At 38.2% G+C, this 26,117-nt stretch overlaps 1 protein-coding gene across 1 annotated transcript in view; it reads left to right on the plus strand.

Moving 5' to 3' along the window:
• The first annotated feature begins 1,846 nt into the window (after positions 1-1,846).
• Positions 1,847-26,117, plus strand: part of UBE2V2 (ubiquitin conjugating enzyme E2 V2) — a 74,687-nt gene continuing 50,416 nt past the window's right edge. The window contains exon 1 of the mRNA XM_037802940.1: positions 1,847-2,000. Coding sequence (XP_037658868.1) covers positions 1,985-2,000 — 16 coding nt within the window. The 5' untranslated portion in view covers positions 1,847-1,984. The remainder of the gene's footprint in view (positions 2,001-26,117) is intronic.

Genomic DNA, 26,117 nt, shown 5'->3' on the forward strand with positions numbered 1-26,117 from the left:
ATGCAGTAATATACCAACTAACAAATCTAAAGACATTTAAGACTATATATTTAAGTAATAAACCCATAAATAACTAGACTGAACACATCAACTAACAAACAGGCATTAAATGGTTAATAATAAATCATTAACCACTTACTATACCTAGGTAGCACACCAGCTAACAGTTAAACAGGCCTCCTTGATTTCACTGAACACCAGTTAATGTTGGATTATTTATTTTCCAGGAGTACACTCAAGAGAAAAACTCAGATCAGGGTTTCAAACCTGTACAGAATGGAGCCCAGAAAATAGAAACATACAGAAGTCAGAGAAAAGGGGATCATTCTAGAAGTGAGACCCAGGCCTTCAAGCCCAGGTCTAGGGGTCTGGAACCAGCGAACTAACTTCCCGACCTGCTTTTACTCATTCATGACCTGCTCACTCAGTCAGATGTCTGGACTGGGAACTGGAAACAATTTCTTTCTTTGAAGCTTTTTAAGGTGCCAAAAGGGTCTGGAGTGCCAGCAGAACAGAGAAAAAAACCGATTGCCCAGCCTCTAGACTACAGAACTTCTAAGTGGCCACAAAAGCCTCAATTACCGCACTTACCTGTTCTGCTGGAGCCCCAGAACCTCAGGCAGTTGGCCTGCTTGCTTCTTAGGCCTTTTTGTTCCCACCAAAGTCACCAATTGATACTGAACAAAGGCAGTGATGGGCTCAAACAACCAATTCCTGAGACTCCCGCATTTCAAAGAGAGAAAGAGTTTATTGCTCAGTGTGAAGCAGGAGAGCATATAGCCTAAAATAATCTGTCTCCCCGAGTCTAGGGGGCTCAAGGTTTTTATGGATTCTAATAAGGGGAGGTGAAGTCACTACAATTTCAACAGCAAGTGTAAGCAGAAACAACTAAGAAATGTAAAGGAGTGACACTGGGCTGGAACCAGTTAATGGCTGACTCAAGTTCCTCTATTTTCATTAGGGCATTTCCCCCCTCAAATTTCTAAAGTAAAAAAAAAGCAGACAAAGGTACAAGATAAGGGCTTTTACAATCATTATCAGAGATCGGGGCAGCTGAATTATAATGCAGAGATTTGAGATATTTCCCTCTTGCTCATATACCAGAAAGAAAAAAGCATATTTATGTAATGATTCATATCATAATTATTCATTAAATCATAACGTCTTGGTCACATGACTAGTGGGATTGGACATGACCAGAGAGTAACTGATGGCAAAGAACTGAGAGCACTGGATCAGACACCAGAAGGCCTGGCTCACTTCCAGCCGCACCACTCCACCTCCCCCACTTTTAGTGGTCTACCAGAAGGAATCAATATACCTGTTCTAAACTGGTTGCAACGTGGTTATGAGGCTCACATATAGATTGAAATAGTTTTATAATTGAGGCATGGTGGTAGGAAATGGAAAAAATACCTCACCCCTTCACTCTCCCAACCCTCAACTGGGGGTAACATTTGGAATGTGCAAGAATGATCCATTTTACATGATAAGGTGAACCATTCAGGGCAAGTGTAGTATCTTTTGTGATTTAAATTAGGCCCAGGAAAGAAGCAAATGCTGTTTCACAGATAACTCCCCCAGTTGTCTTCTTAAAACTGCTGTCATAGAAAAACGAATGGTTTGCTTGGCAAGTGGCTTCTTGGGTGTCCCTTCAGTGACCTACCTTTTCACTGGTGGAAAGGCTGGGTTGGAATTGAGCAACCCCACTCTTCCTCAATTGGGAGAGCGTCATTCAGACGACCCGTGACCCCGGCCTCTTGGCCCTTTTCTGTACTTCGGCCCTCGTGCACCGTCCGCCGTCGGAGCTGTCGCCCTCCCCGCTCTCCCCTGTCCGCACCCCGCAGACTCCTGGGTCCAGGATTCCAGGGCGGGGCGGGGCCCAGAAGCAAGACGGCTGGGGGGCGGGGCGGCCGGCGGGCTCCCGGAAGTGACGTACGACGTCGCTGTGCGTGCGTGCGGCTGCGTTGGGCTGCAGGAGAAGATGGCGGTCTCCACAGGTCAGTTCCCTTTCTGGCTGCCTTACTTTCCCTATTCGACCCGGCCCTGCGTGCTCCGCCTGCTCCTGGCGGCCGGGTGCGGGCAGTGGGCGAGAGGCCGGAGGGTGCGCCCGCGGCTCCGAGCTCCTGGCAGACGAGGTCTGGGCAGGGTTCTGACGGACCGGTGCCGGCGCAGAGGCCCGGGCGGCTGTGGGGAGGCGACGGCAGGTCGTGCTCGCGCGTTCGTGGCGCGCGCGCGAGCTGGGGCGGGGTACCCGGGAACGGACACACTCGCAGGGTCCCACGTCGCGGGGCGCGGGAGGTCTGGGCCCGAGAAGCTGCTAGGGCACGGAGCGGAGGCCTGAGGGGGGCGGGTGTCAGCCTCGGGACCGCGAGGGGGTCGGACCTAGGGCCGTCCTAGACTGTGGGGTCCTGTTCTCCTGGACTCGGGTGCTGATGAGGCCTGGATTGTTGGTTGTTCTGGTAGAATAACGGAGAGATGATCATTTTAATCTGACTGAATGCGTGTTATCTTTTTTCATTTAAGTGATAAACTGCAGTGCAAACAAAATTAAAGCACAGAGCAAGATGAAAGATAATTGAAGAACAAGTGGTTTCTTAGATAAGCCGTTCAACTTCAATCCCGTACCGTGTACAATGTTTGGTACCCTACTAGTACAGCCTTTGAAATTAAGCATTAACGCCGAAGTTTTAGAAATATGACCGTTTAAAAAATGTTAAGTTAAAAATGTTAAATTTTACATTTTAAAAATGTTAATTCCTCATGACATTAAAAATATGTCACTTCTAATCTTTATTGAAACATTAGGTTATAGAACAATGTGATTTAATATTTCATGCCCTTATTGCATAATAAAACGAATTTTCAAATCTTTATGTGCTAATTGAAATTGAATTCAGATGTGTGTCATAATTGGTACTTTTAAGATAATATCTTAAGATACATTCTCTATATTTTAATCAAAGATGATGTCTTTTAAATCTTATTTTTATTATGTACAGGTGTTATAGGTGAAAAGATCTTTAACAATTCTAGGGTTGGGAAAATAATTTCAGTATGCTTGGGGTCAGAGATAACTAGTGAAGCAAGGATTATTAAGAAAATGATATTTTAGTGTTACAACTTTAGTTATTGTGCTTGCTATTGAACTCAGACTGAGCATCCCGAGTGTTCTTAGAGAGTTTTGCTTAGTACCCATAGAGTCTTGAAAATTTAATAATAAAATTGTGCATTTTGATTTGACTGAGTTTTCATTTTGTGGATTGCATTGTTGATTTAAACAGGACTTTTTTTTCCCCCTAACACCTTACATGTGAAAGAGTGTTACAGTACTTTGGAAACAAAACAAAACAAAACAAAACAAAACAAGGAGTAGATGATATCCCTGGCAAATATTTTTTGTTAGCCTTGTCTTGTCATTTTTGGGAGTATAAATTATAAAGAAGTTGCTGATTATTAGCTTGTTTATTGTGAATTGGAAACCTGTATTTTATATTGACTGTTACAGTTTCACTGTTTTTTCACTTAATGAAATTGGAAACGTTGGCATAATTAAAAAGATAAAATCTTTTAGGCAATTCATTGAGTTGTCTTAAACTACCGAATTTCTGTTTGAATCTCTTCACCTGGTCAAATCCCATTTGTCCATTTTCTCTGCTTAAGATTACGGCCAGCACTGAGTGCAAAAGAAGCTTTGGACTGTGTTTTGAAACTAAATAATTATTTTTGAAATATACTTTCTATCAGCTATAATTTCGTATTGTTTGCTTTTTGGTAGCTTGGGAGGGAAACAGTACCTGTATATTTGTGACATAAATGTATTATAGCTAGAAACTTAAAATTAGATGAGCTAGGTGGATATGATATGCATGTTTTTAATTTTATTTTTATCTTGATAAAACGCTGTTTGATAAGCAAAAAAGAACCCTTTCAAATATGTATATATATATTTACTTTTTAACAGTTTTATTCATTACCATACAATCCTTCCAAATTGAATATTTTTGATCATTATTAAAGTATTATATTTTAATGTGTGGTATCCAAGTTGTATGCTTTTATCCTCTTACCAGAAAAAAAAAAATTGGAAACAAAATCTAGTTAGCCTGAGACTTTTAAGCTAGAAGGCTGTCATCCTCTCTGGTCCTCTTACTTTAGAGATTAGAAAACTGAGGCCTAAAGAAATAAAAGATATACTAGTAGTATATAAAGAAAAGATATATATATATAGTATATAAATAAAAGATATACTAGTAGTGTTATTTCCATTATGCTGAAATATGAAGTTGGAATATTCTTCAAAACATGAATTTTACTCTCTTTTAGGTTAGAGAGTGGCTTTCACACTTGCCTTTCTGGTGTAGTCCTTGTTTCAGAGACTTAGAATCTCCCCACAGATGGAAGTGGAGCTGTAGTGGTTCCAGACCCACTGGCTGGGTTCCCTTTCCAAGGGACATAGTCATCCCTGGGTTCCGGAGGATTTCACAGGACATAGCTTATGAAACACTACTCCAGGGAATAGAAATGTATTGAGTTTAGTATCCATGATTCAAAAATTTCATGAGATTCCAGCATTATTAAGAATTAGTATTAGATAAAGTGTATGTACATTACTTAAAAAAAAAAACAAAACTTTTTTTTAATTTAGAATAGTTTTAGATTTACAGAAAAGTTGTGAACATAGAATAGAGTTCCCATATAACCTCCCATATTCAGTTTCCTCTGTTTTTAACAGCTTTTAGTTTGGTATGTTAGTCATAATTAATGAACCAATACTGACACATTATTATTGACTAAAGTCCGTATTTCATTCACATTTCCTTAGTTTTTACCTTAGTTCCAACCTTAGTTGAAGAAAGGATAGTACCTAATGTCCTGTTTCTGACCCAGGATTCCATCCAGTATATCACATTACTTTGTAACATGAAACGTTTAAAACGTATGCTATCATTTAGATTATACTAGTGTTATAATGGGGTTCTAGTCTCTTTGAGTGTAGATGCTTGTAAAATGTCTAAGTAATGACAGTCTCAGAAAAAGTGTTAGAATAGTTTTTCTTCTTTGATAATCAGTCGGTCTACATAAGCCAAATGGGCAGAAAAGAAAGCCAAAAGAAAACCTATTGATTACCCTCTTCAGAAGTGGGCAGCATTGTGTGTATTGGAAGAAGAACTGGAGTAGCAGTGTTCTGATTCCCTGCTGTAACTGAAAAATTACTATGTGACTTTGAGCAAATCACCTAATCCCTAAATCTTGTTTTCCCCACCAGTTTTATGAAAAGATATAACCACATGATCTTAAGGTTGTTTTCCCTAATTTCTAAAATGAACATACTTAATAGTAAAACCATAACAGTGTTCATGAATTGTAACAAATGTACCAGAGGAATAGAAGGTGTTAATAATAGGGTAGTATATGGGAAATACGTATTTTATGCATTATTTCTTTGTAAACATACAACTTCTCTAATAAAAAAATGGAAAAAAATGATACTCGGATATGAGCAGAATTCGGGAGTAGTGATAAAAGAGAATTGCATGTGGAAATCATAACATGGATTCTGGGAGCTAAGTGATGGAAGAGCTGAACTGTAGTTACCCAGCATTCATCCCTCTTGAAATTTTTAATAACTGGCCTGGTAGATGTTTCTAGGTCAGTTAGAAACCTGGATGCTTTTGATATGCATATGCTGTTGATAATGTGATTAAGTAATATAACCTCACTATATTGGCAGTCCTTGCTTCGCATGGTAGTGTTGAGCAGTAAAAATGACTCTGCAAGCTGAAACTGTTCAAAGTGATCTTAATTAAAAATGGGGAAAATTATGATAGTTTCATTAAAATGACTTAAAAATGTGAGAACATTGAGAACTTACTGTTAAAAAAAAGTATAAGAAAATAAAAATAATAAAACTAGTATTTAGTACCCTGTAATTTAAAACATTAGAGACATTGAGAATTAAAGTGTATTTTTTTAATTAAAAAACTTGTCAAGAGTAGTTTAAACAATGCCTGCCTTTTTCTTGTCATGTTAATTACAGAACAAGTGTCTGTGCTTTGGCAACTTGTCATACTCATCTATTTTTGGGCTTCCAAAATTGTGTCCATTGTGATTTTAATATCATGAAATATCTCTGAGAGTTCTGTTAGGGGAAAGTTTTTTACTTCCTCTGGATTAGTGTCATCCTTTTCATCACAACCACATTCTTCATTTACATCAGTAAGTTCAGCTTCATAAGTTCCTCTGGCTGCCTTTCTAGAGTGTTTGGAACAGCAGCGATGTCAGCATTCCCATAGTCAGCTATTTCTTCTATAAACCATTTACATTTGATTCACATTTCCCTTCCAGCTTTATCGCTTTTTGTTTCTTTGCTGCACTTTTGTCTTTATTCACCAATTTCCTCTTCAAGTATCGATTTTTGTAAACTGTCATGTGGATTTATCAGACTGCTTGTCTGCCTGTGAACTGAATGACAGATGCACAGTCATCAACAGATATTGAAAGAAGTGTGTGGTTGGTCACTGATTGTGATGAACACCTGTTATTCACTTAGTGATTTTTGGACTGAGGCACTAGCAGTGAATTTTATACTTTTTGCAATTACAGTTAATGTGTCATGGTTACTGAGATTTGAACTGTATTGTTGGGTGACTGGTTTATGTAACTAAATTTGTGCATATAGGGACCATGCCAAGTGAGGACTTTGTATATGAAAACCTCCATTTAGTAACAGTTTGGGGGGCTGTTTGACACAGAATTTCGAAGAAGTAGATAAGTGTCAAGACTAGACTAGACGACTAGAATAAATGGAATAAATTTCAATGTTCAAAAGTTTGTTCCAAAATAGTTGACTTCTTTTGCAAAGAGTGGATGTATTTGTAAGTAAGTTTTATCATAGATACTATGTGAGGTGGGGCTTTAGATCTCTAGGTTTGGGATTCTTTCTCTTTTTGCAAAGTAAAAAAGCAGGTATTATTTTCAGTTTAAGTCGGAACTCAGTCAGCAAAGTTAAAAACTGCAGAAGGAGAGAAACACTAATGGTCATGTATAGGTCTCTACATATGTTGAAATAGTAGTTCTAATAGAGAGTATGTTATGGATCATCTAGGCTGTAGGCCAAGGTCACTTTCTAGATGAGTAGTGGAGATCTAATTAGGAAAAAACTTTCACAAGATTTAGCTAGATGTTGAATCCAGAGCTAATGCCTTGATTTCAGGTTCTTTGATGCTGCTTCTGTACCACACTATTCTATGAAGACTTTTGATTACTTTTGTTTTGTTTTCCTTTCATAAGAAAATGCCATTAAGGTTCAAGACAAGACACTTGATCAGATCTAAGGCATAGGAATTAAACCTCTCATTTTCTTTTTTTTTTTTTTTTTAAAGGAGTGAAAGATTATGTTGAGAATAATACAAATTTTTAGAAAAAATATTTTTGTGGCTAAATATTCTGCATTCACACAAATATGTTTTTGTGAGCACAGATTTGATATTTTTGTATATGTATATGTTATGTATGTGGATGTATTTGTATATTCATAGTAATTGTTCCCTTAGTGGTAATTATAAATATGTTCCCTCTGAGGTTATTTTGGAGAGGGGAAGGGAGGCTATTGGGAGTGCTTTGAGTGGCCTTAGAAGCTCATTTCAAAAGCAGGAGTCACAACCAGATGGGTTATCTTAAAATTTCCAGTATTGCATCCATAGATCCTAAAGTGGCCCTTCAGGGCATTTTCTTCTTCTTCTTCTTTTTTTTTTTTTTTTTTTCCCCTCTGACTCTTCCTCTTACCCTCTTCTCCAAATAGTGTGCCTCTGGACAAGACAGTGTATGATTGTCAGGTAGGAAGAACTTGGTCCCATGATTTGTGGAACTTGGAAAACTGCAACAACTGCATAACCTGGGCTTTTTATTTTCAGGGCCTTTGAAATAATAACTGAAATCCAGAGTCTTGCAGAAAAGGCCTATTGCCACTGAGTGGTCTTTGTACTTTTCAGTGATGTGTCAGAAGAAAGCTGAAACTTCAGGTGGATGAAGCTGTAATGAATATTGAATTTGGGTTTCAGGGAGTTATTTTTCCTACTTTAATAAAATGCCAAGTCTGACTTTTGGTATGTACTCCATCTTCTGGTTGTTTGCTTTAAAAATGTCTTGTTGACATAATGTAAATATCTAAATGTTAATCGGGTTATGATTATTTTACGTAATTACCATGTGACAGTCTGAGCTCCACCTTGCTGGGTGGTTCATTTCACGTTAAAAAAAGTTATAGCTGAAGATGAGGCATACTCGAAACAGTTTATTCTTTGGAAGTACTATAATCATGCCTTGAATTTTTCAATCTAGTGTTTGTAATGTTATTGAAAAGTACAGGAAATACATAGCTTGGTGTACCGTTGTTCATGTTAGTGTCACCTGCTACCTAAATTATCAGTTGTGTTTTAAACAGTACTGGTATAAGTGGTTATTTCCTCAAAGGAATTCTTAAGTTGTTGAAAAATCTTTAATTTTCTGAAGTGTTTACCTCATAAGCAGTGATTTGGAGGGATATTTATTTATTTTGTTTAATATGATTTTCTCACTGTTGAAGCTAACTGCAGCTTCCTGGACTCACTGGAGAGCAGTTATACTCATTTAAGTGGTCTCTATCACAAGAATTCCCCACATCTTTTAGAGTATATCCTGTTCCTAATTTTACTCAGAAATTAAAACTAGAAAGCATCCAGAGTAAATTGGTAGCTTATCTAACTTTCTGTCACACCCTAGTTTATTTTGAGGGAAGTATATTTTTCATGGTTCAGTGTTAGCTGCTTTGCTGGAGAAGGTTAAGTAGCTGCTATATTCTCCTTTGTTCTTTCTGTTTCATTGAGTTATCTATAGTGTGTCCGGACAAAATATCCAGCCACTTGTAGCACTTATTGCATTGTATTTGAATGTATCCACTTACACAGTTGGTCTTCCTCACTGATTGTAAGATCTTGGGAAAAGGAGTCTATTTTTGTGTTCAGTATCAGCAGTTCTGCTACAGAGCTGGTTCATAAGTGTTGAGATAAAGAAGCATCTGCCATGAATTCACCAAGTGTTTCTTGAGTGCTTGTTGTATTGTAAGTATTTTCTTATGGTACAATTTCTATGTAAGTGATTTAATGAGAATTTGAGACCAGGGTAGGATCATCAGAAATAAATGACTCACGAAAAATCTAGCTTTTCCCTTTGTATGTTGTAATATTTTATTAATAAATTTTGTTTTTAGTTTATTTTGTGAAGTGAAGCAGTACGAAAAGACTATTTTATGTTCAGGTATGTTCATTAAATATAAACATATTAAGCGGCTTATTTTCCCCTTACCTTGCTGAGTTTCAATAACAAATAGACTTCTGAATGGACTATCCAAAAAATCACAGATCTTCAGACGCAGGATAGGGTGATTCTTGTTGTAACATAGGGTATCTCTAGCATGATTCATAATCTCCTGTAGATAATGTATCCCTCCCCCACAGAACTGAGGTACTTTGTAAATCATTTAAACCAGAGGTTTTACAACCTATGTTTGAAGGTATAGTGCAGGTGTTTCAGATGTATAAATTTGATTTGAATTTTTAAAAATATATTTTTATTTTCCATATTTTATCAATTCTAAGACATTTTAATATTTGAAATGGCTATATGTCTTATAGTTTAATTGGCAGTGTTTTAAAATTTCTTAAAATAATGAGCCATCATAGTTGATTCCATGTTAGATTTGATGAAATACGGTATTTAAAAATCTATTAAAATTCACTCAATAAGGTGAATATATACTAAATTTTAAAATATTAAGAACATGTTCTCATTTATTAACTGAGTAGTAAGTAGCTTTAAATGTAAACTTATATGTGCCTAGTGAAAGTATTTTTAATTTCATGCAATTAAAGTTTTTTTTGAGATGAAAGTTAAAATTTCAAAGCTTTTGCTATACCTGATAAACCTTCATTTTAACAAAATAATACTGTCTTTTGTGTTTTTTCTATGAATTACACAGATAGAGTTATAATATTAAATCAGCATGTGTGTAAGATTACAGTATCTGAATGATGGATGTAACCCAATTCTAAATTTTTTTAACATAAAGCGTATCCCTTAATGTCAATAAATGTTTTGAATAGTATTTTTAATAGTGGGCTATAACTGAAGTTTTTGAAATAGACAGTGAGAGTATGGTGCCAGTTAGGAGTATGGAACACAGTTTTTTCTGAGCCAAGAACTGTGCATAGGAATTAATGATTCCATTAGATTTGTTACAGAATGAGTGTTAAAGCTAAGAAGTTAACCAACCCAGAGAGCTAGGAATTCCACTTATGGTACCTGGGCAGGGAACAGTCCATATGGTCCAGAAGACGGGGCGTGAAAGCAATCATACAGAATCATTTGTTATTTTAGGGGGGATTTTAGTTTTGTTGTTGTTCCGAAATATTTGGCTACTAATAACTTTGCAGGGGGAAAGAAGGCTCAATGAACTTAAAACATCAGTTGTAGGTTATTTTTGGTTTCATACTGATGTATATGTGAATGTTTTTGATAATTATAATCAATATGTGTATGCTGCTGTTGAGATCTGTTTTTTCACTTATGCACAGTTAATATATGTATTTTAAAATAACCTTGTATAATGCTCTAAAATATGTGACATAGTTTACCTGAATGTATTCTAGTTGGCCTCTTTCCTTAGTTTTTTTTTTTTTTAAATCATCATTTTATTGAGATATATTCACATACCACGCAGTCATACAAAACAAATTGTACTTTCGATTGTTTACAGTACCATTACATAGTTGTACATTCATCACCTAAATCAATCCCTGACACCTTCATTAGCACACACACAAAAATAACAAGAATAATAATTAGAGTGAAAAAGAGCAATTGAAGTAAAAAAGAACACTGGGTACCTTTGTCTGTCTGTTTCCCTCCCCTACTTTTCTACACATCCATCCATAAACTAGACAAAGTGGTGTTTGGTCCTTATGGCTTTCCCAATCCCATTGTCACCCCTCATAAGCTACATTTTTATACAACTGTCTTCGAGATTCATGGGTTCTGGGTTGTAGTTTGATAGTTTCAGGTATCCACCACCAGCTACCCCAATTCTTTAGAACCTAAAAAGGGTTGTCTAAAGTGTGCATAAGAGTGCCCACCAGAGTGACCTCTCGGCTCCTTTTGGAATCTCTCTGCCACTGAAGCTTATTTCATTTCCTTTCACATCCCCCTTTTGGTCAAGAAGATGTTCTCCGTCCCACGGTGCCAGGTCTACATTCCTCCCTGGGAGTCATATTCCACGTTGCCAGGGAGATTCACTTCCCTGGGTGTCTGATCCCACGTAGGGGGGAGGGCAGTGATTTCACCTTTCAAGTTGGCTTAGCCAGAGAGAGAGGGCCACATCTGAGCAACAAAGAGGCATTCAGGAGGAGACTCTTAGGCACAAATACAGGGAGGCCTAGCCTCTCCTTTGCAGCAACCGTCTTCCCAAGGGTAAAACTTATGGTAGAGGGCTCAACCCATCAAACCACCAGTCCCCTATGTCTGTGGTCATGTTAGCAACCATGGAGGTGGGGTAGGCGAATACCCCTGCATTCTCCACAGGCTCCTCAAGGGGGCACTACATCTTTTTTTTTTTTTTTTCCCCTTGTTTGTCTTTTTTCTTTTTTTTTTTTTTTTTTTTTTAACTTTCCCTTCTTTTTTCAAATCACAAGTATGAAAAAAAAAGTTAAAAAGAAAACAAACATACAATAAAAGAGCATTTCAAAGAGACCATAGCAAGGGAGTAAGAAAAAGACAACTAACCTAAGATAACTGCTTAACTTCCAACATGTTCCTACTTTACCCCAAGAAAGTTACATAATATAGCAACATTTCAGTGAACTTGTTCCTACTACAACCATCAGAAATTAACAGACCATAGTCATTTCTGGGCATCCCCAGAACGTTAAATAGCTTATCTGTTCTTCCTGGATTATTGTTCCCCCTTCCTTAATTGCTCTCTACTGCTAGTTCCCCTACATTCTACATTATAAACCATTTGTTTTACATTTTTCAAAGTTCACATTAGTGGTAGCATATAATATTTCTCTTTTTGTGCCTGGCTTATTTCGCTCAGCATTATGTCTTCAAGGTTCATCCATGTTGTCATATGTTTCACCAGATCGTTCCTTCTTACTGCCGCGTAGTATTCCATCGTGTGTATATACCACATTTTATTTATCCACTCATCTGTTGAAGGACATTTGGGTTGTTTCCATCTCTTGGCAATTGTGAATAATGCTGCTATGAACATTGGCGTGCAGATATCTGTTCGTGTCACTGCTTTCCGATCTTCCGGGTATATACCGAGGAGTGCAATCGCTGGATCGAATGGTAGCTCTATATCTAGTTTTCTAAGGAACTGCCAGACTGACTTCCAGAGTGGCTGAACCATTATACAGTCCCACCAACAATGAATAAGAGTTCCAATTTCTCCACATCCCCTCCAGCATTTGTAGTTTCCTGTTTGTTTAATGGCAGCCATTCTAACCGGTGTTAGATGGTATCTCATTGTGGTCTTAATTTGCATCTCTCTAATAGCTAGTGAAGCTGAACATTTTTTCATGTGTTTCTTGGTCATTTGTATTTCCTCTTCAGAGAACTGTCTTTTCATATCTTTTGCCCATTTTATAATTGGGCCGTCTGTACTATTGTCATTGAGTTGTAGGATTTCTTTGTATATGCAAGATATCAGTCTTTTGTCAGATACATGGTTTCCAAAAATTTTTTCCCATTGAGTTGGCTGCCTCTTTACCTTTTTGAGAAATTCCTTTGAGGTGCAGAAACTTCTAAGCTTGAGGAGTTCCCATTTATCTATTTTCTCTTTTGTTGCTTGTGCTTTGGGTGTAAAGTCTAGGAAGTGGCCTCCTAATACAAGGTCTTGAAGATGTTTTCCTACATTATCTTCTAGGAGTTTTATGGTACTTTCTTTTATATTGAGATCTTTGGTCCATTTTGAGTTAATTTTTGTGTAGGGGGTGAGGTAGGGGTCCTCTTTCATTCTTTTGGATATGGATATCCAACTCTCCCAGCCCCATTTGTTGAAAAGACCATTATGGCTCAGTTCGGTGACTTTGGGGGCCTTATCAAAGATCAGTCGGCCATAGATCTGAGGGTCTATCTCTGAATTCTCAATTCGATTCCATTGATCTATATGTCTATCTTTGTGCCAGTACCATGCTGTCTTGGCAACTGTGGCTTTATAATAAGCTTCAAAGTCAGGGAGTGTAAGTCCTCCCACTTCGTTTTTCTTTTTTAGAGTGTCTTTAGCAATTCGAGGCATCTTCCCTTTCCAAATAAATTTGATAACTAGCTTTTCCAAGTCTGCAAAGTAGGTTGTTGGAATTTTCATTGGGATTGCATTGAATCTGTAGATGAGTTTGGGTAGAATTGACATCTTAATGACATTTAGCCTTCCTATCCATGAACATGGAATATTTTTCCATCTTTTAAGGTCCCCTTCTATTTCTTTTAGTAGAGTTATGTAGTTTTCTTTGTATAGGTCTTTTACATCTTTGGTTAAGTTGATTCCTAGGTACTTGATTTTTTTAGTTGCTATTGAAAATGGTATCTTTTTCTTGAGTGTCTCTTCAGTTTGTTCATTTCTAGCATATAGAAACATTACTGACTTATGTGCATTAATCTTGTATCCCGCTACTTTGCTAAATTTGTTTATTAGCTCTAGTAGGTGTATCGTTGATTTCTCAGGGTTTTCTAGATATAAGATCATATCATCTGCAAACAATGACAGTTTTACTTCTTCTTTTCCAATTTGGATGCCTTTTATTTCTTTGTCTTGCCGGATTGCCCTGGCTAGCACTTCCAGCACAATGTTGAATAACAGTGGTGACAGCGGGCATCCTTGTCTTGTTCCTGATCTTAGAGGGAAGGCTTTCAGTCTCTCACCATTGAGTACTATGCTGGCTGTGGGTTTTTCATATATGCTCTTTATCATGTTGAGGAAGTTTCCTTCAATTCCTACCTTTTGAAGTGTTTTTATCAAAAAGGGATGTTGGATTTTGTCAAATGCTTTTTCAGCATCTATTGAGATGATCAATTGATTTTTCCCTTTCGAGTTTTTAATGTGTTGTACTACATTGATTGTTTTTCTGATGTTGAACCATCCTTGCATGCCTGGAATGAACCCCACTTGGTCATGGTGTATGATTTTTTTAATGTGTCTTTGGATTCGATTTGCAAGTATTTTGTTGAGGATTTTTGCATCTATATTCATTAGGGAGATTGGCCGGTAGTTTTCCTTTTTTGTAGCATCTTTGCCTGGTTTTGGTATTAGATTGATGTTAGCTTCATAAAATGAGTTAGGTAGTGTTCCATTTTTTTCAATGTTTTGAAAGAGTTTGAGTAAGATTGGTGTCAGTTCTTTCTGGAAAGTTTGGTAGAATTCCCCTGTGAAGCCATCTGGCCCTGGGCATTTATTTGTGGGAAGATTTTTGATGACTGATTGGATCTCTTTGCTTGTGATGGGTTGGTTGAGGTCTTCTATTTCTTCTCTGGTCAGTCTAGGTTGTTCATATGTTTCCAGGAAATTGTCCATTTCTTCTACATTATCCAGTTTGTTGCCATACAGTTGTTCATAATATCCTCTTATAATTTTTTTAATTTCTTCAGGATCTGCAGTTATGTCACCTTTTTCATTCATTATTTTGTTTATATGGGTCTTCTCTCTTTTTGATTTTGTCAGTCTAGCTAAGGGCTTGTCAATCTTGTTGATCTTCTCAAAGAACCAACTTTTGGTGATATTTATCCTTTCTATTGTTTTTTTGTTCTCTATGTCATTTATTTCTGCTTTAATCCTTGTTATTTCTTTTCTTCTACTTGGTTTAGGATTGGTTTGCTGTTCATTTTCTAGCTTCTTCAGTTGATCCATTAGTTCTTTGATTTTGGCTCTTTCTTCCTTTTTAATATATGCGTTTAGTGCTATAAATTTCCCCCTTAGCACTGCTTTTGCTGCATCCCATAGGTTTTGGTATGTTGTGTTCTCATTTTCATTCGTCTCTATATATTTAGCAATTTCTCTTGCTATTTCTTCTTTAACCCACTGATTGTTTAGGAGTGTGTTGTTTAACCTCCAGGTATTTGTGAATTTTCTAAGTCTCTGATGGTTATTGACTTCTAATTGTATTCCATTGTGGTCAGAGAATGTGCTTTGAATGATTTCAATCTTTTTAAATTTATTGAGGCTTGTTTTATGTCCCAGCATATGATCTATTCTGGAGAAAGTTCCGTGAGCACTAGAAAAGTATGTGTATCCTGGTGATTTGGGATGTAATGTCCTGTAGATGTCTGTTAAATCTAATTCATTTATCAGATTGTTTAGGTTTTCAATTTCCTTATTGGTCTTCTGTCTGGTTGATCTATCTATAGGAGAGAGTGATGTGTTGAAGTCTCCCACAATTATTGTGGAAACATCAATTGCTTCCTTTAGTTTTGCCAATGTTTCTCTCATGTATTTTGTGGCACCTTGATTGGGTGCATAGACATTTACGATTGTTATTTCTTCTTGCTGAATTGCCCCTTTTATTAGTATGTAGTGGCCTTCTTTGTCTCTCAAAACATCCCTGCATTTGAAGTCTATTTTATCTGAGATTAATATTGCTACACCTGCTTTCTTTTGGCTGTAGCTTGCATGAAATATTTTTTTCCAACCTTTCACTTTCAATTTCTTTGTGTCCCTGTGTCTAAGATGAGTCTCTTGTATGCAACATATTGATGGTTCATTTTTTTTGATCCATTCTGCGAATCTATATCTTTTAATTGGGGAGTTTAATCCATTTACATTCAACGTTAAAACCGTGAAGGCATTTCTTGAATCGGCCATCTTATCCTTTGGATTATGTTTGCCATATTTTTCCCTCTCTCTATTAATATCCTTTATTGTACCCATACCGAATCTCTTTAGTACTGAACCTTTCTCCAAGTCTCTCTGTCCTGTCTTTGTTTCTCTGTCTGTAGGGCTCCCTTTAGTATCTCCAGTAGGGCAGGTCTCTTGTTAGCAAATTCTCTCAGCATTTCTTTGTCTGTGAAAAATTTAAGCTCTCCCTCAAATTTGAAGGAGAGCTTTGCTGGATAAAGTATTCTTGGCTGGAAATTCCTCTCTCTCAGAATTTTAAATATATCGTGCCAGTGCCTTCTCGCCTCCATGGTGGCTGCTGAGTAGTCACTACTTAGTCTTATGCTGTTTCCTTTGTATGTGGTGAATTGCTTTTCTCTTGCTGCTTTCAGAACTTGCTCCTTCTCTTCTATGTTTGACAGTGTGATCAGTATATGTCTCGGAGTGGGTTTTTTTGGATTTATTCTATTTGGAGTTCGCTGAGCATTTATGATTTGTGTATTTATGTTGTTTAGAAGATTTGGGAAGTTTTCCCCAACAATTTCTTTGAATACTCTTCCTAGACCTTTACCCTTTTCTTCCCCTTCTGGGACACCAATGAGTCTTATATTCGGACGCTTCATATTATCTATCATATCCCTGAGGTCCATTTCGAGTTTTTCAATTTTTTTCCCCATTCTTTCTTTTATGCTTTCATTTTCCATTCTGTCATCTTCCAGGTCACTGATTCGTTGTTCAACTTCCTCTAGTCTTGTACTATGAGTGTCCAGAATCTTTTTAATTTGGTCAACAGTTTCTTTAATTTCCATAAGATCATCCATTTTTTTATTTAGTCTTGCAATGTCTTCTTTATGCTCTTCTAGGGTCTTCTTGATTTCCTTCATATCCCGTACTAGGGTCTCATTGTTCATCTTTAGTTCTTTGAGTAGCTGCTCTAGGTGTGTCTCTTCTGGTCTTTTGATTTGGGTGCTTGGGCTTGGGTTATCCATATCGTCTGGTTTTTTCATATGCTTTATAATTTTCTGTTGTTTTTGGCCTCGTGGCATTTGCTGTCCTTGATAGGGTTCTTTTAGGGTTTGTAGACCAGTTGAAGTCCTTATCTCTAATTTATCAGATCTACAGCTTCGTGGAGTACACTTTCTCTAACTAACCAGCAGGTGGCGTCCACGAGCCACCTGTTCTCCACAAGCCAGATCTCCCCTGCTTAGCCTTTTTGGTGAGTGGGGGAGTGAGTCTTGTGGGGCCCAATTGGTGTCCCAAGCTTGCGTGTGTAGTTGGTGTTGCCTGCCCTGTATGTGGGGCGTGTTTCTGGGCAGTCGGGGAGGGGGGGTGGCCCTAACAATCAAATCTCCCTGATGATCCTAGAGTTTTAAAGCTACTACAATAGTCTAATCCTTCAGTTCAGTCCTGCCACAGTTTGTCTCTGCCACTGACCCACAAGTCTTTGGTATTGGCGTATGGCTCCTGAGACTTGCAAGTGGGCCCCTCTTCCAGGCTGTGCACCCCGGGTCCTCTGTTGAGGGATGACTGTGCTATGTCACAGGTGAGTGCCGTCCCCCCAGGGCAGTTCTGGGCTGCTGGGCTGTGTTGGGAGGCTCCCAGTCTGCTCAAATGATGGCTGAATGGGGCTCTGTTAATTCACACTGCTCCCCCTTCCCAGCTCTGGGACATTCAGCTGAGGTTGCAGGGAAGGCTAATGTCCACGCCCAGTTTTGTGGTGTGTGCCTGTTATTTGAAGCACTTCCGTCACACTGGGTTGTCTGGGGCAGCTCTGGGCTATGGGGCTGGCGATGGGCAGGAGTGTTTCCTGTCCACCAGGATGGTGGCTGTGAGCGGACACCCCCCTTTTCTTGGGAAGTTGTGTTGTTTAGTGAATTTTCTCAGCCACTGGATTATTGCCTTTTGTCTCAGAGCTCTCTTATTTCTGCTCTTGACTTGACGTGCCCAAATTTCAATTATTTGAAGCTTTCTGTATTGAGCTTCTTAGAGTAATTGTTTTAGAAAAAGCAAAAAGGATTTAAAAAAAAAAAAAAAAAAAAAAACGGCCCTCCTCAGAGATCTAATGGGTTATTGAAATGCTAATAGACAAAGCAACCAGGGCCATTAAGGAAAGGTGCCCTGGGCAGAGAGATCAGCCTTGCTTCGGGATTTGCATATGCGCCTCAAGGCCTGATCTCCGCCCTTCCCCTTTCTGTGTTCACCAGAACTCCAAAAATCCTCTGCTTTTACTTTGGAGCTTCTCGTGTTGTTTTCCTTCTATGCCCGTCTCCTCTCTGCTGGGCTGGCTGCTCTCAGAGTCTCTGGTGTCTGGCCTCAGTCTATCTATGGTTGGAGTTTGAATCAGTAGAATGAGTTTCCGATGAGAGCAGCCACTGCAATTCTCCCTTCTCCTTCCTGGAGCTGACAGCCCCTCCTCCCCCGGGACTGAGCCTGGCAGGGAGGGGCGCGGGTCCCCTGGCCGCAAAAACTTACAGATTTCAGTGATCTCAGCAGTTCCACGTTTTCATGAGTGTTGTATGAAGTATGCCCAAAGACAGATTGCTCTGTGGTGTCCAGTCCACGCAGTTCCTGGCTTTTTACCTACTTTCCTGGAGGAGTAACTAAAACATACAGCTCACCAGTCTGCCATCTTGCCCCGCCTCCTCTCCTTAGTTTTTATAAAAATAGTTTTATTCAGATATACTCACATACCATATACTCCATCCAAAGTATATAAATCAGTGGCTCACAATATTGTCATATATTTGTGCATTCATTACCACAATTTTAGAACATTTTCATTACAAAATAATTAAAAAATACCCAAAACATTGCATACCCTTAGTTCCCTCCCTATTATATATATATATATATATATATATATATATATACACACACACACACACACACATATATATAGTCTTTATTTTATTACTCATCTGCCCATACACTGGGTAAGGGAGTGTCAGGCACAAGACTTACACAATCACATGGTCACATGATAAAAGCTGTGTATATACAATCATCATCATGAATCAAGTCTACTGGGTTAAAGTTCAACAGGTTCAGGTATTTCCTTCTAGCTATTCTAATACACTAGAAAATAAAAAGGAATATATAATGCATAAGAATAACCTCCAGAATGACCTCTCAACTCTATTTGAAATCTCTTAGCCACTGAAATTTATTTTATGTCATTTCTTTCCCCTTTTTAGTCAAGAAGGCCTTCTCATTCCCATGATGCCAGGGCCAGGCTCATGCCTGGGAGTCCTGTCCCACGTTGCCAGGGAGTCTTACATCCCTGGGAGTCATGTCTCACATAGTGGGGAGGGTAGTAAGTTTATTTGCAGAGTTCACTGAGAGAAAGAGGTCACATCTGAGCAACATAGGAGGTTCTCTGGGGGTGACTCTTAGGCATAATTATAAGTAGGTGTAGCTTCTCCTTTGCATGAATAAGTTTCATAAGGGCAAGCCCCAAGATAAAGGGCTTGACTTATTAAATGGGGAGCCCCTAATGCTTTTGAGAATATCACAAATTCCCCAGGTGAGGAAGTTTAATATTTCCACATTTTCCCCAAGTCCCTCAAGCGGAGTTTGCAAGTACTTTTAATTTTCTGCCCAAAATACCCTGGGGTGTTTCGGGATATTACATTAACCTGTACATAATAACAAGATCTCATTTCCTATTCAGGTTCCATGTAATTACGTTGTTTAAATAAACTGACCATATAGGTTAAATTATAAAGTCTGCTACAGAGAATGTAAATTTTGTACCAAGTAAACATCTCTTAAATAACCGTTAAAACTCAAGAATAGAAGTGATTGCTGTAAGAGCTTACAATCTATGAACCCTTCCGATAAGCCTTATTGAACATTTTGTACGACTGCATCATCGATTACTAAATCTCTGCTCACTTTCTATCCCCTGAAAGCCTATGCTCTCGAATTCACTTCTCTGCATTTGCTCATTACAATTAGTTTATTTTAGTGAGGCCTTACAGTATTTGTCCTTTCATTTCTGGCTTATTTCACTGAACGGAGTGTTCTCAGGGTTCATTGACCTACTTGCATGCCTCACAACTTCATTCCTTCTTGCAGCTGTTCAGTATTCCATTGTATGTATACACCATAGTTCACCCTTTGGATCACCTGTCAATGTACCCTTAGGCCACCTCCATTAATTGCAAATTGTGAATACTGCCACCATAAACACCAGTGTGCAAATGCCTATTCCTGTCCCTGCTTTCAGTTTTTCCAAGTGTATACCAAATAATGGGGTTGCCAGATCATATGGCAACCCTCTACTTAGCCTCCTGTGGAACCACCTCACTGCCCTCCAGAGGGGCTGCAACCATTCTACTTCCAAAGGCCACAATACCAGCATCAAGTTGCTGGTGAATGTGTTACAGAAAAACAGAACAGAATCCACTCAGGCTTACAGCCATAAAGCTCTGGGTCAGAACTCTTCCGTCTCTACAGTGATAGCACAAGATGAGAGAACAGATGGAGCACAGTAGGGAAAGAGTTCAAAGAGGTTCTTCCTTGATTTTTTTTTTTAATTGTGGAATATAACATATTTACATAACTTTCCATGTGCAGTTTAACAGGTAGTTAGCAAATTTCTAAGAATAATGTGGGTTACAGTTCCACAGTTTCAGTTATTTCCTTATTGTGAAATATAAAATATATGCAAAAAGGGGATAATGTTCAAATTATAATTTAACAAGTAGCTGTATAGCAAATTTTGAAGAATGTTACGGGTTGCGGTTCTACTATTTCAATTCTTTCCTTCTAGCTATTCTGATACCCTAGCAACTAAGAAAATGCATATAGAGATTCAGTATTTATAATCCTTTGTAAAACTCTAAACTCTATCTTATGTAGTTTAATCACTTTCCTGATCTTTAGGGATGTCTATGCAGTGACCCCCCCCCCCCAACTTGTTCATATTTAAGGGGGTGTTGACATTATGGAAAACGGGGACATAACTTGACGTTTTTGAAGAGGCTAGTGCCTCTAGGTTTTGGGACTTAGCTGGCATAGGAACTCTCTGGAGGATTTAAGTTTCTGAAAAAGAAACTTAGTGAGTGGAATTTTATAAAGTCTCAGGTAGGGACCCAGGTATTCTTTAGGGCTTTCAGGACTACTGTTGACTTGGGCTTATACTGTGGCCGTTTCGGATATCTGGCTGAGGCTTGCATAGGAGTAACCTCCAGGACAGCCTCTCGACTCTATTTGAAATCTCTTAGCTACTGAAACCTCATTCTGTTGCCTTTCTTTTCCCTTCTTTGGTCAAAAAAGCCTTCTCTACCCCCTCGATGCCAGGGTCAGGCTCATTTCCAGAATCTGGAATCACCAGGGAGACTTATTCTTCTGGGGGGTCCTGTCCCATGTTGCAGGGAGGGTGATGAATTTACTTGCAGAGTCGGGCTTAGAGAGAGAAAGTCTGTATTTGAGTAACAAAAGAGATTCTGTTGAGGTGACTCCTAGGCATAATTATTGGTGGGCTTAGCCTTGTCTTTAGTTTCACAAGAGCAAGCCTCAAGATCGAGGGCTTGACTTTTTTTTTTTTTTTTTCCCTCAAAGCCCATGTTTTTTAATTGTTGAATTTCTCTTTTTTTTTAAATTCAGTTTTAAAGATATAGTCACATACTATACAGTCATCCATGGTGTACAATCAGTTGTTCACAGTATCATCATATAGTTGTGCATTCATCACCCAAATCTATTTTTTGAACATTTTCCTTGTATCAGAAAAAGTGAAAATAAGAATAAAAAATAAAAGTAAAAAAAAAAAAAAAAAACCCAAATCACAACCCCCACCCTATTTTTCATTTAATTTTTGTCCCCATTTTTCTACTCATCCATCCATACACTGGATAAAGGAAGTGTGATCCACAAGGCTTCCACAATCACAGTGTAACCCCTTGTAAACTACATTGCTGTGTAATCGTCTTCAAGAGTCAAGGGGTTGCAGTTTGATAGTTTCAGGTATTTACTTCTAGCTATTCCAATGCATTAAAACCTAAAAAGGGTTATCTATATAGTGTGTAAGAATGCCCAACAGAGTGACCTCTTGACTCCGTTTAGAATCTCTCAGAGGGTTTGACTTTTAAAGTAGGGGTTTCCTAATTTCACATAGCATATGTTCTGTCCATGATAATCAATTAGTATCTCACATTATCATCTCTTAGTTGTACAGTCCTCATTGCTTTACATTTTTTTTTTTTTTTGGCTGTCTGATATTTTATTTTTTTTTAATTATTATTTTTTTTTAATCTTCATTTTATTGAGATATATTCACATACCACGCAGTCATACAAAACAAATCGTACTTTCGATTGTTTACAGTACCATTACATAGTGGTACATTCATCACCCAAATCAATCCCTGACACCTTCATTAGCACACACACAAAAATAACAAGAATAATAATTAGAGTGAAAAAGAGCAATTGAAGTAAAAAAGAACACTGGGTACCTTTGTCTGTTTGTTTCCTTCCCCTATTTTTCTACTCATCCATCCATAAACTAGACAAAGTGGAGTGTGGTCCTTATGGCTTTCCCAATCCCATTGTCACCCCTCATAAGCTGCATTTTTATACAACTGACTTCGAGATTCATGGGTTCTGGGTTGTAGTTTGATAGTTTCAGGTATCCACCACCAGCTACCCCAATTCTTTAGAACCTAAAAAGGGTTGTCTAAAGTGTGCATAAGAGTGCCCACCAGAGTGACCTCTCGACTCCTTTTGGAATCTCTCTGCCACTGAAGCTTATTTCATTTCCTTTCACATCCCCCTTTTGGTCAAGAAGATGTTCTCCGTCCCACGATGTCGGGTCTACATTCCTCCCCGGGAGTCATATTCTACGTTGCCAGGGAGATTCACTCCCCTGGGTGTCTGATCCCACGTAGGGGGGAGGGCAGTGATTTCACCTTTCAAGTTGGCTTAGCTAGAGAGACAGGGCCACATCTGAGCAACAAAGAGGCATTCGGGAGGAGGCTCTTAGGCACAACCATAGGGAGGCCTAGCCTCTCCTTTGCAGCAACCGTCTTCCCAAGGGTAAAACCTGTGGTGGAGGGCTCAACCCATCAAACCACCAGTCCCCTATGTCTGTGGTCATGTTAGCAACCATGGAGGTGGGGTAGGCGAATACCCCTGCATTCTCCACAGGCTCCTCAAGGGGGCATACATCTTTTTTTTTTCCTTGTTTTTCTTTCTTTTTTTTTTTTTTTTAACTTTCCCTTCTTTTTTAAATCAACTGTATGAAAAAAAAAGTTAAAAAGAAAACAAACATACAATGAAAGAACATTTCAAAGAGACCATAACAAGGGAGTAAGAAAAAGACAACTAACCTAAGATAACTGCTTAACTTCCAACATGTTCCTACTTTACCCCAAGAAAGTTACCTAATATAGCAACATTTCTGTGAACTTGCTCCTAATATATCCATCAGAAATTAACAGACCATAGTCATTCCTGGGCATCCCCAGAACGTTAAATAGCTTATCTGTTCTTCTTGGATTATTGTTCCCCCTTCCTTAATTGCTCTCTATTGCTAGTTCCCCTACATTCTACATTATAAAACATTTGTTTTACATTTTTCAAAGTTCACATTAGTGGTAGCATATAATATTTCTCTTTTTGTGCCTGGCTTATTTCGCTCCGCATTATGTCTTCAAGGTTCATCCATGTTGTGATATGTTTCACGAGATCGTTCCTTCTTACTGCCGCGTAGTATTCCATCGTGTGTATATACCACATTTTCTTTATCCACTCATCTGTTGAAGGACATTTGGGTTGTTTCCATCTCTTGGCAATTGTGAATAATGCTGCTATGAACATTGGCGTGCAGATATCTGTTCGTGTCACTGCTTTCCGATCTTCCGGGTATATACCGAGAAGTGCGATCGCTGGATCAAATGGTAACTCTCTATCTAGTTTTTTAAGGAACTGCCAGACTGACTTCCAGAGTGGCTGAACCATTATACAGTCCCACCAACAATGAATAAGAGTTCCAATTTCTCCACATCCCGTCCAGCATTTGTAGTTTCCTGTTTGTTTAATGGCAGCCATTCTAACCGGTGTTAGATGGTATCTCATTGTGGTCTTAATTTGCATCTCTCTAATAGCTCGTGAAGCTGAACATTTTTTCATGTGTTTCTTGGCCATTTGTATTTCCTCTTCAGAGAACTGTCTTTTCATATCTTTTGCCCATTTTATAATTGGGCCGACTGTACTATTGTCATTGAGTTGTAGGATTTCTTTATATATGCAAGATATCAGTCTTTTGTCAGATACATGGTTTCCAAAAATTTTTTCCCATTGAGTTGGCTGCCTCTTTACCTTTTTGAGAAATTCCTTTGAGGTGCAGAAACTTCTAAGCTTGAGGAGTTCCCATTTATCTTTTTTCTCTTTTGTTGCTTGTGCTTTGGGTGTAAAGTCTAGGAAGTGGCCGCCTAATACAAGGTCTTGAAGATGTTTTCCTACATTATCTTCTAGGAGTTTTATGGTACTTTCTTTTATATTGAGATCTTTGGTCCATTTTGAGTTAATTTTTGTGTAGGGGGTGAGGTAGGGGTCCTCTTTCATTCTTTTGGATATGGATATCCAACTCTCCCAGCCCCATTTGTTGAAAAGACCATTATGACTCAGTTCAGTGACTTTGGGGGCCTTATCAAAGATCAGTCGGCCCTACATCTGAGGGTCTATCTCCGAATTCTCAATTCGATTCCGTTGATCTATATGTCTATCTTTGTGCCAGTACCATGCTGTTTTGGCAACTGTGGCTTTATAATAAGCTTCAAAGTCAGGGAGTGTAAGTCCTCCCACTTCGTTTTTCTTTTTTAGAGTGTCTTTAGCAATTCGAGGCATCTTCCCTTTCCAAATAAATTTGATAACTAGCTTTTCCAAGTCTGCAAAGTAGGTTGTTGGAATCTTGATTGGGATTGCATTGAATCTGTAGATGAGTTTGGGTAGAATTGACATCTTAATGACATTTAGTCTTCCTATCCATGAACATGGAATATTTTTCCATCTTTTAAGGTCCCCTTCTATTTCTTTTAGTAGAGTTATGTAGTTTTCTTTGTATAGGTCTTTTACATCTTTGGTTAAGTTTATTCCTAGGTACTTGATTTTTTTAGTTGCTATTGAAAATGGTATCTTTTTCTTGAGTGTCTCTTCAGTTTGTTCATTTCTAGCATATAGAAACATTACTGACTTATGTGCATTAACCTTGTATCCCGCTACTTTTCTAACTTTGTTTATTAGCTCTAGTAGCTGTATCGTCGATTTCTCAGGGTTTTCTAGGTATAAGATCATATCATCTGCAAACAGTGACAGTTTTACTTCTTCTTTTCCAATTTGGATGCCTTTTATTTCTTTGTCTTGCCGGATTGCCCTGGCTAGCACTTCCAGCACAATGTTGAATAACAGTGGTGACAGCGGGCATCCTTGTCTTGTTCCTGATCTTAGAGGGAAGGCTTTCAGTCTCTCACCATTGAGTACTATGCTGGCTGTGGGTTTTTCATATATGCTCTTTATCATGTTGAGGAAGTTTCCTTCAATTCCTACCTTTTGAAGTGTTTTTATCAAAAAGGGATGTTGGATTTTGTCCAATGCTTTTTCAGCATCTATTGAGATGATCAATTGATTTTTCCCTTTTGACTTGTTAATGTGTTGTAATACATTGATTGATTTTCTTATGTTGAACCATCCTTGCATGCCTGGAATAAACCCCACTTGGTCATGGTGTATGATTTTTTTAATGTGTCTTTGGATTCGATTTGCAAGTATTTTGTTGAGGATTTTTGCATCTATATTCATTAGGGAGATTGGCCGGTAGTTTTCCTTTTTTGTAACATCTTTGCCTGGTTTTGGTATTAGATTGATGTTAGCTTCATAAAATGAGTTAGGTAATGTTCCATTTTCTTCAGTGTTTTGAAAGAGTTTGAGTAAGATTGGTGTCAGTTCTTTCTGGAAAGTTTGGTAGAATTCCCCTGTGAAGCCATCTGGCCCTGGGTATTTATTTGTGGGAAGATTTTTGATGACTGATTGGATCTCTTTGCTTGTGATGGGTTGCTTGAGGTCTTCTATTTCTTCTCTGGTCAGTCTAGGTTGTTCATATGTTTCCAGGAAATTGTCCATTTCCTCTACATTATCCAGTTTGTTGCCATACAGTTGTTCGTAGTATCCTCTTATAATTTTCTTAATTTCTTCAGGATCTGCAGTTATGT

The sequence above is a fragment of the Choloepus didactylus genome, chromosome 14 (assembly GCF_015220235.1).
Source record: "Choloepus didactylus isolate mChoDid1 chromosome 14, mChoDid1.pri, whole genome shotgun sequence".
In the NCBI taxonomy this organism is placed as follows: Eukaryota; Metazoa; Chordata; class Mammalia; order Pilosa; family Megalonychidae; genus Choloepus; species Choloepus didactylus.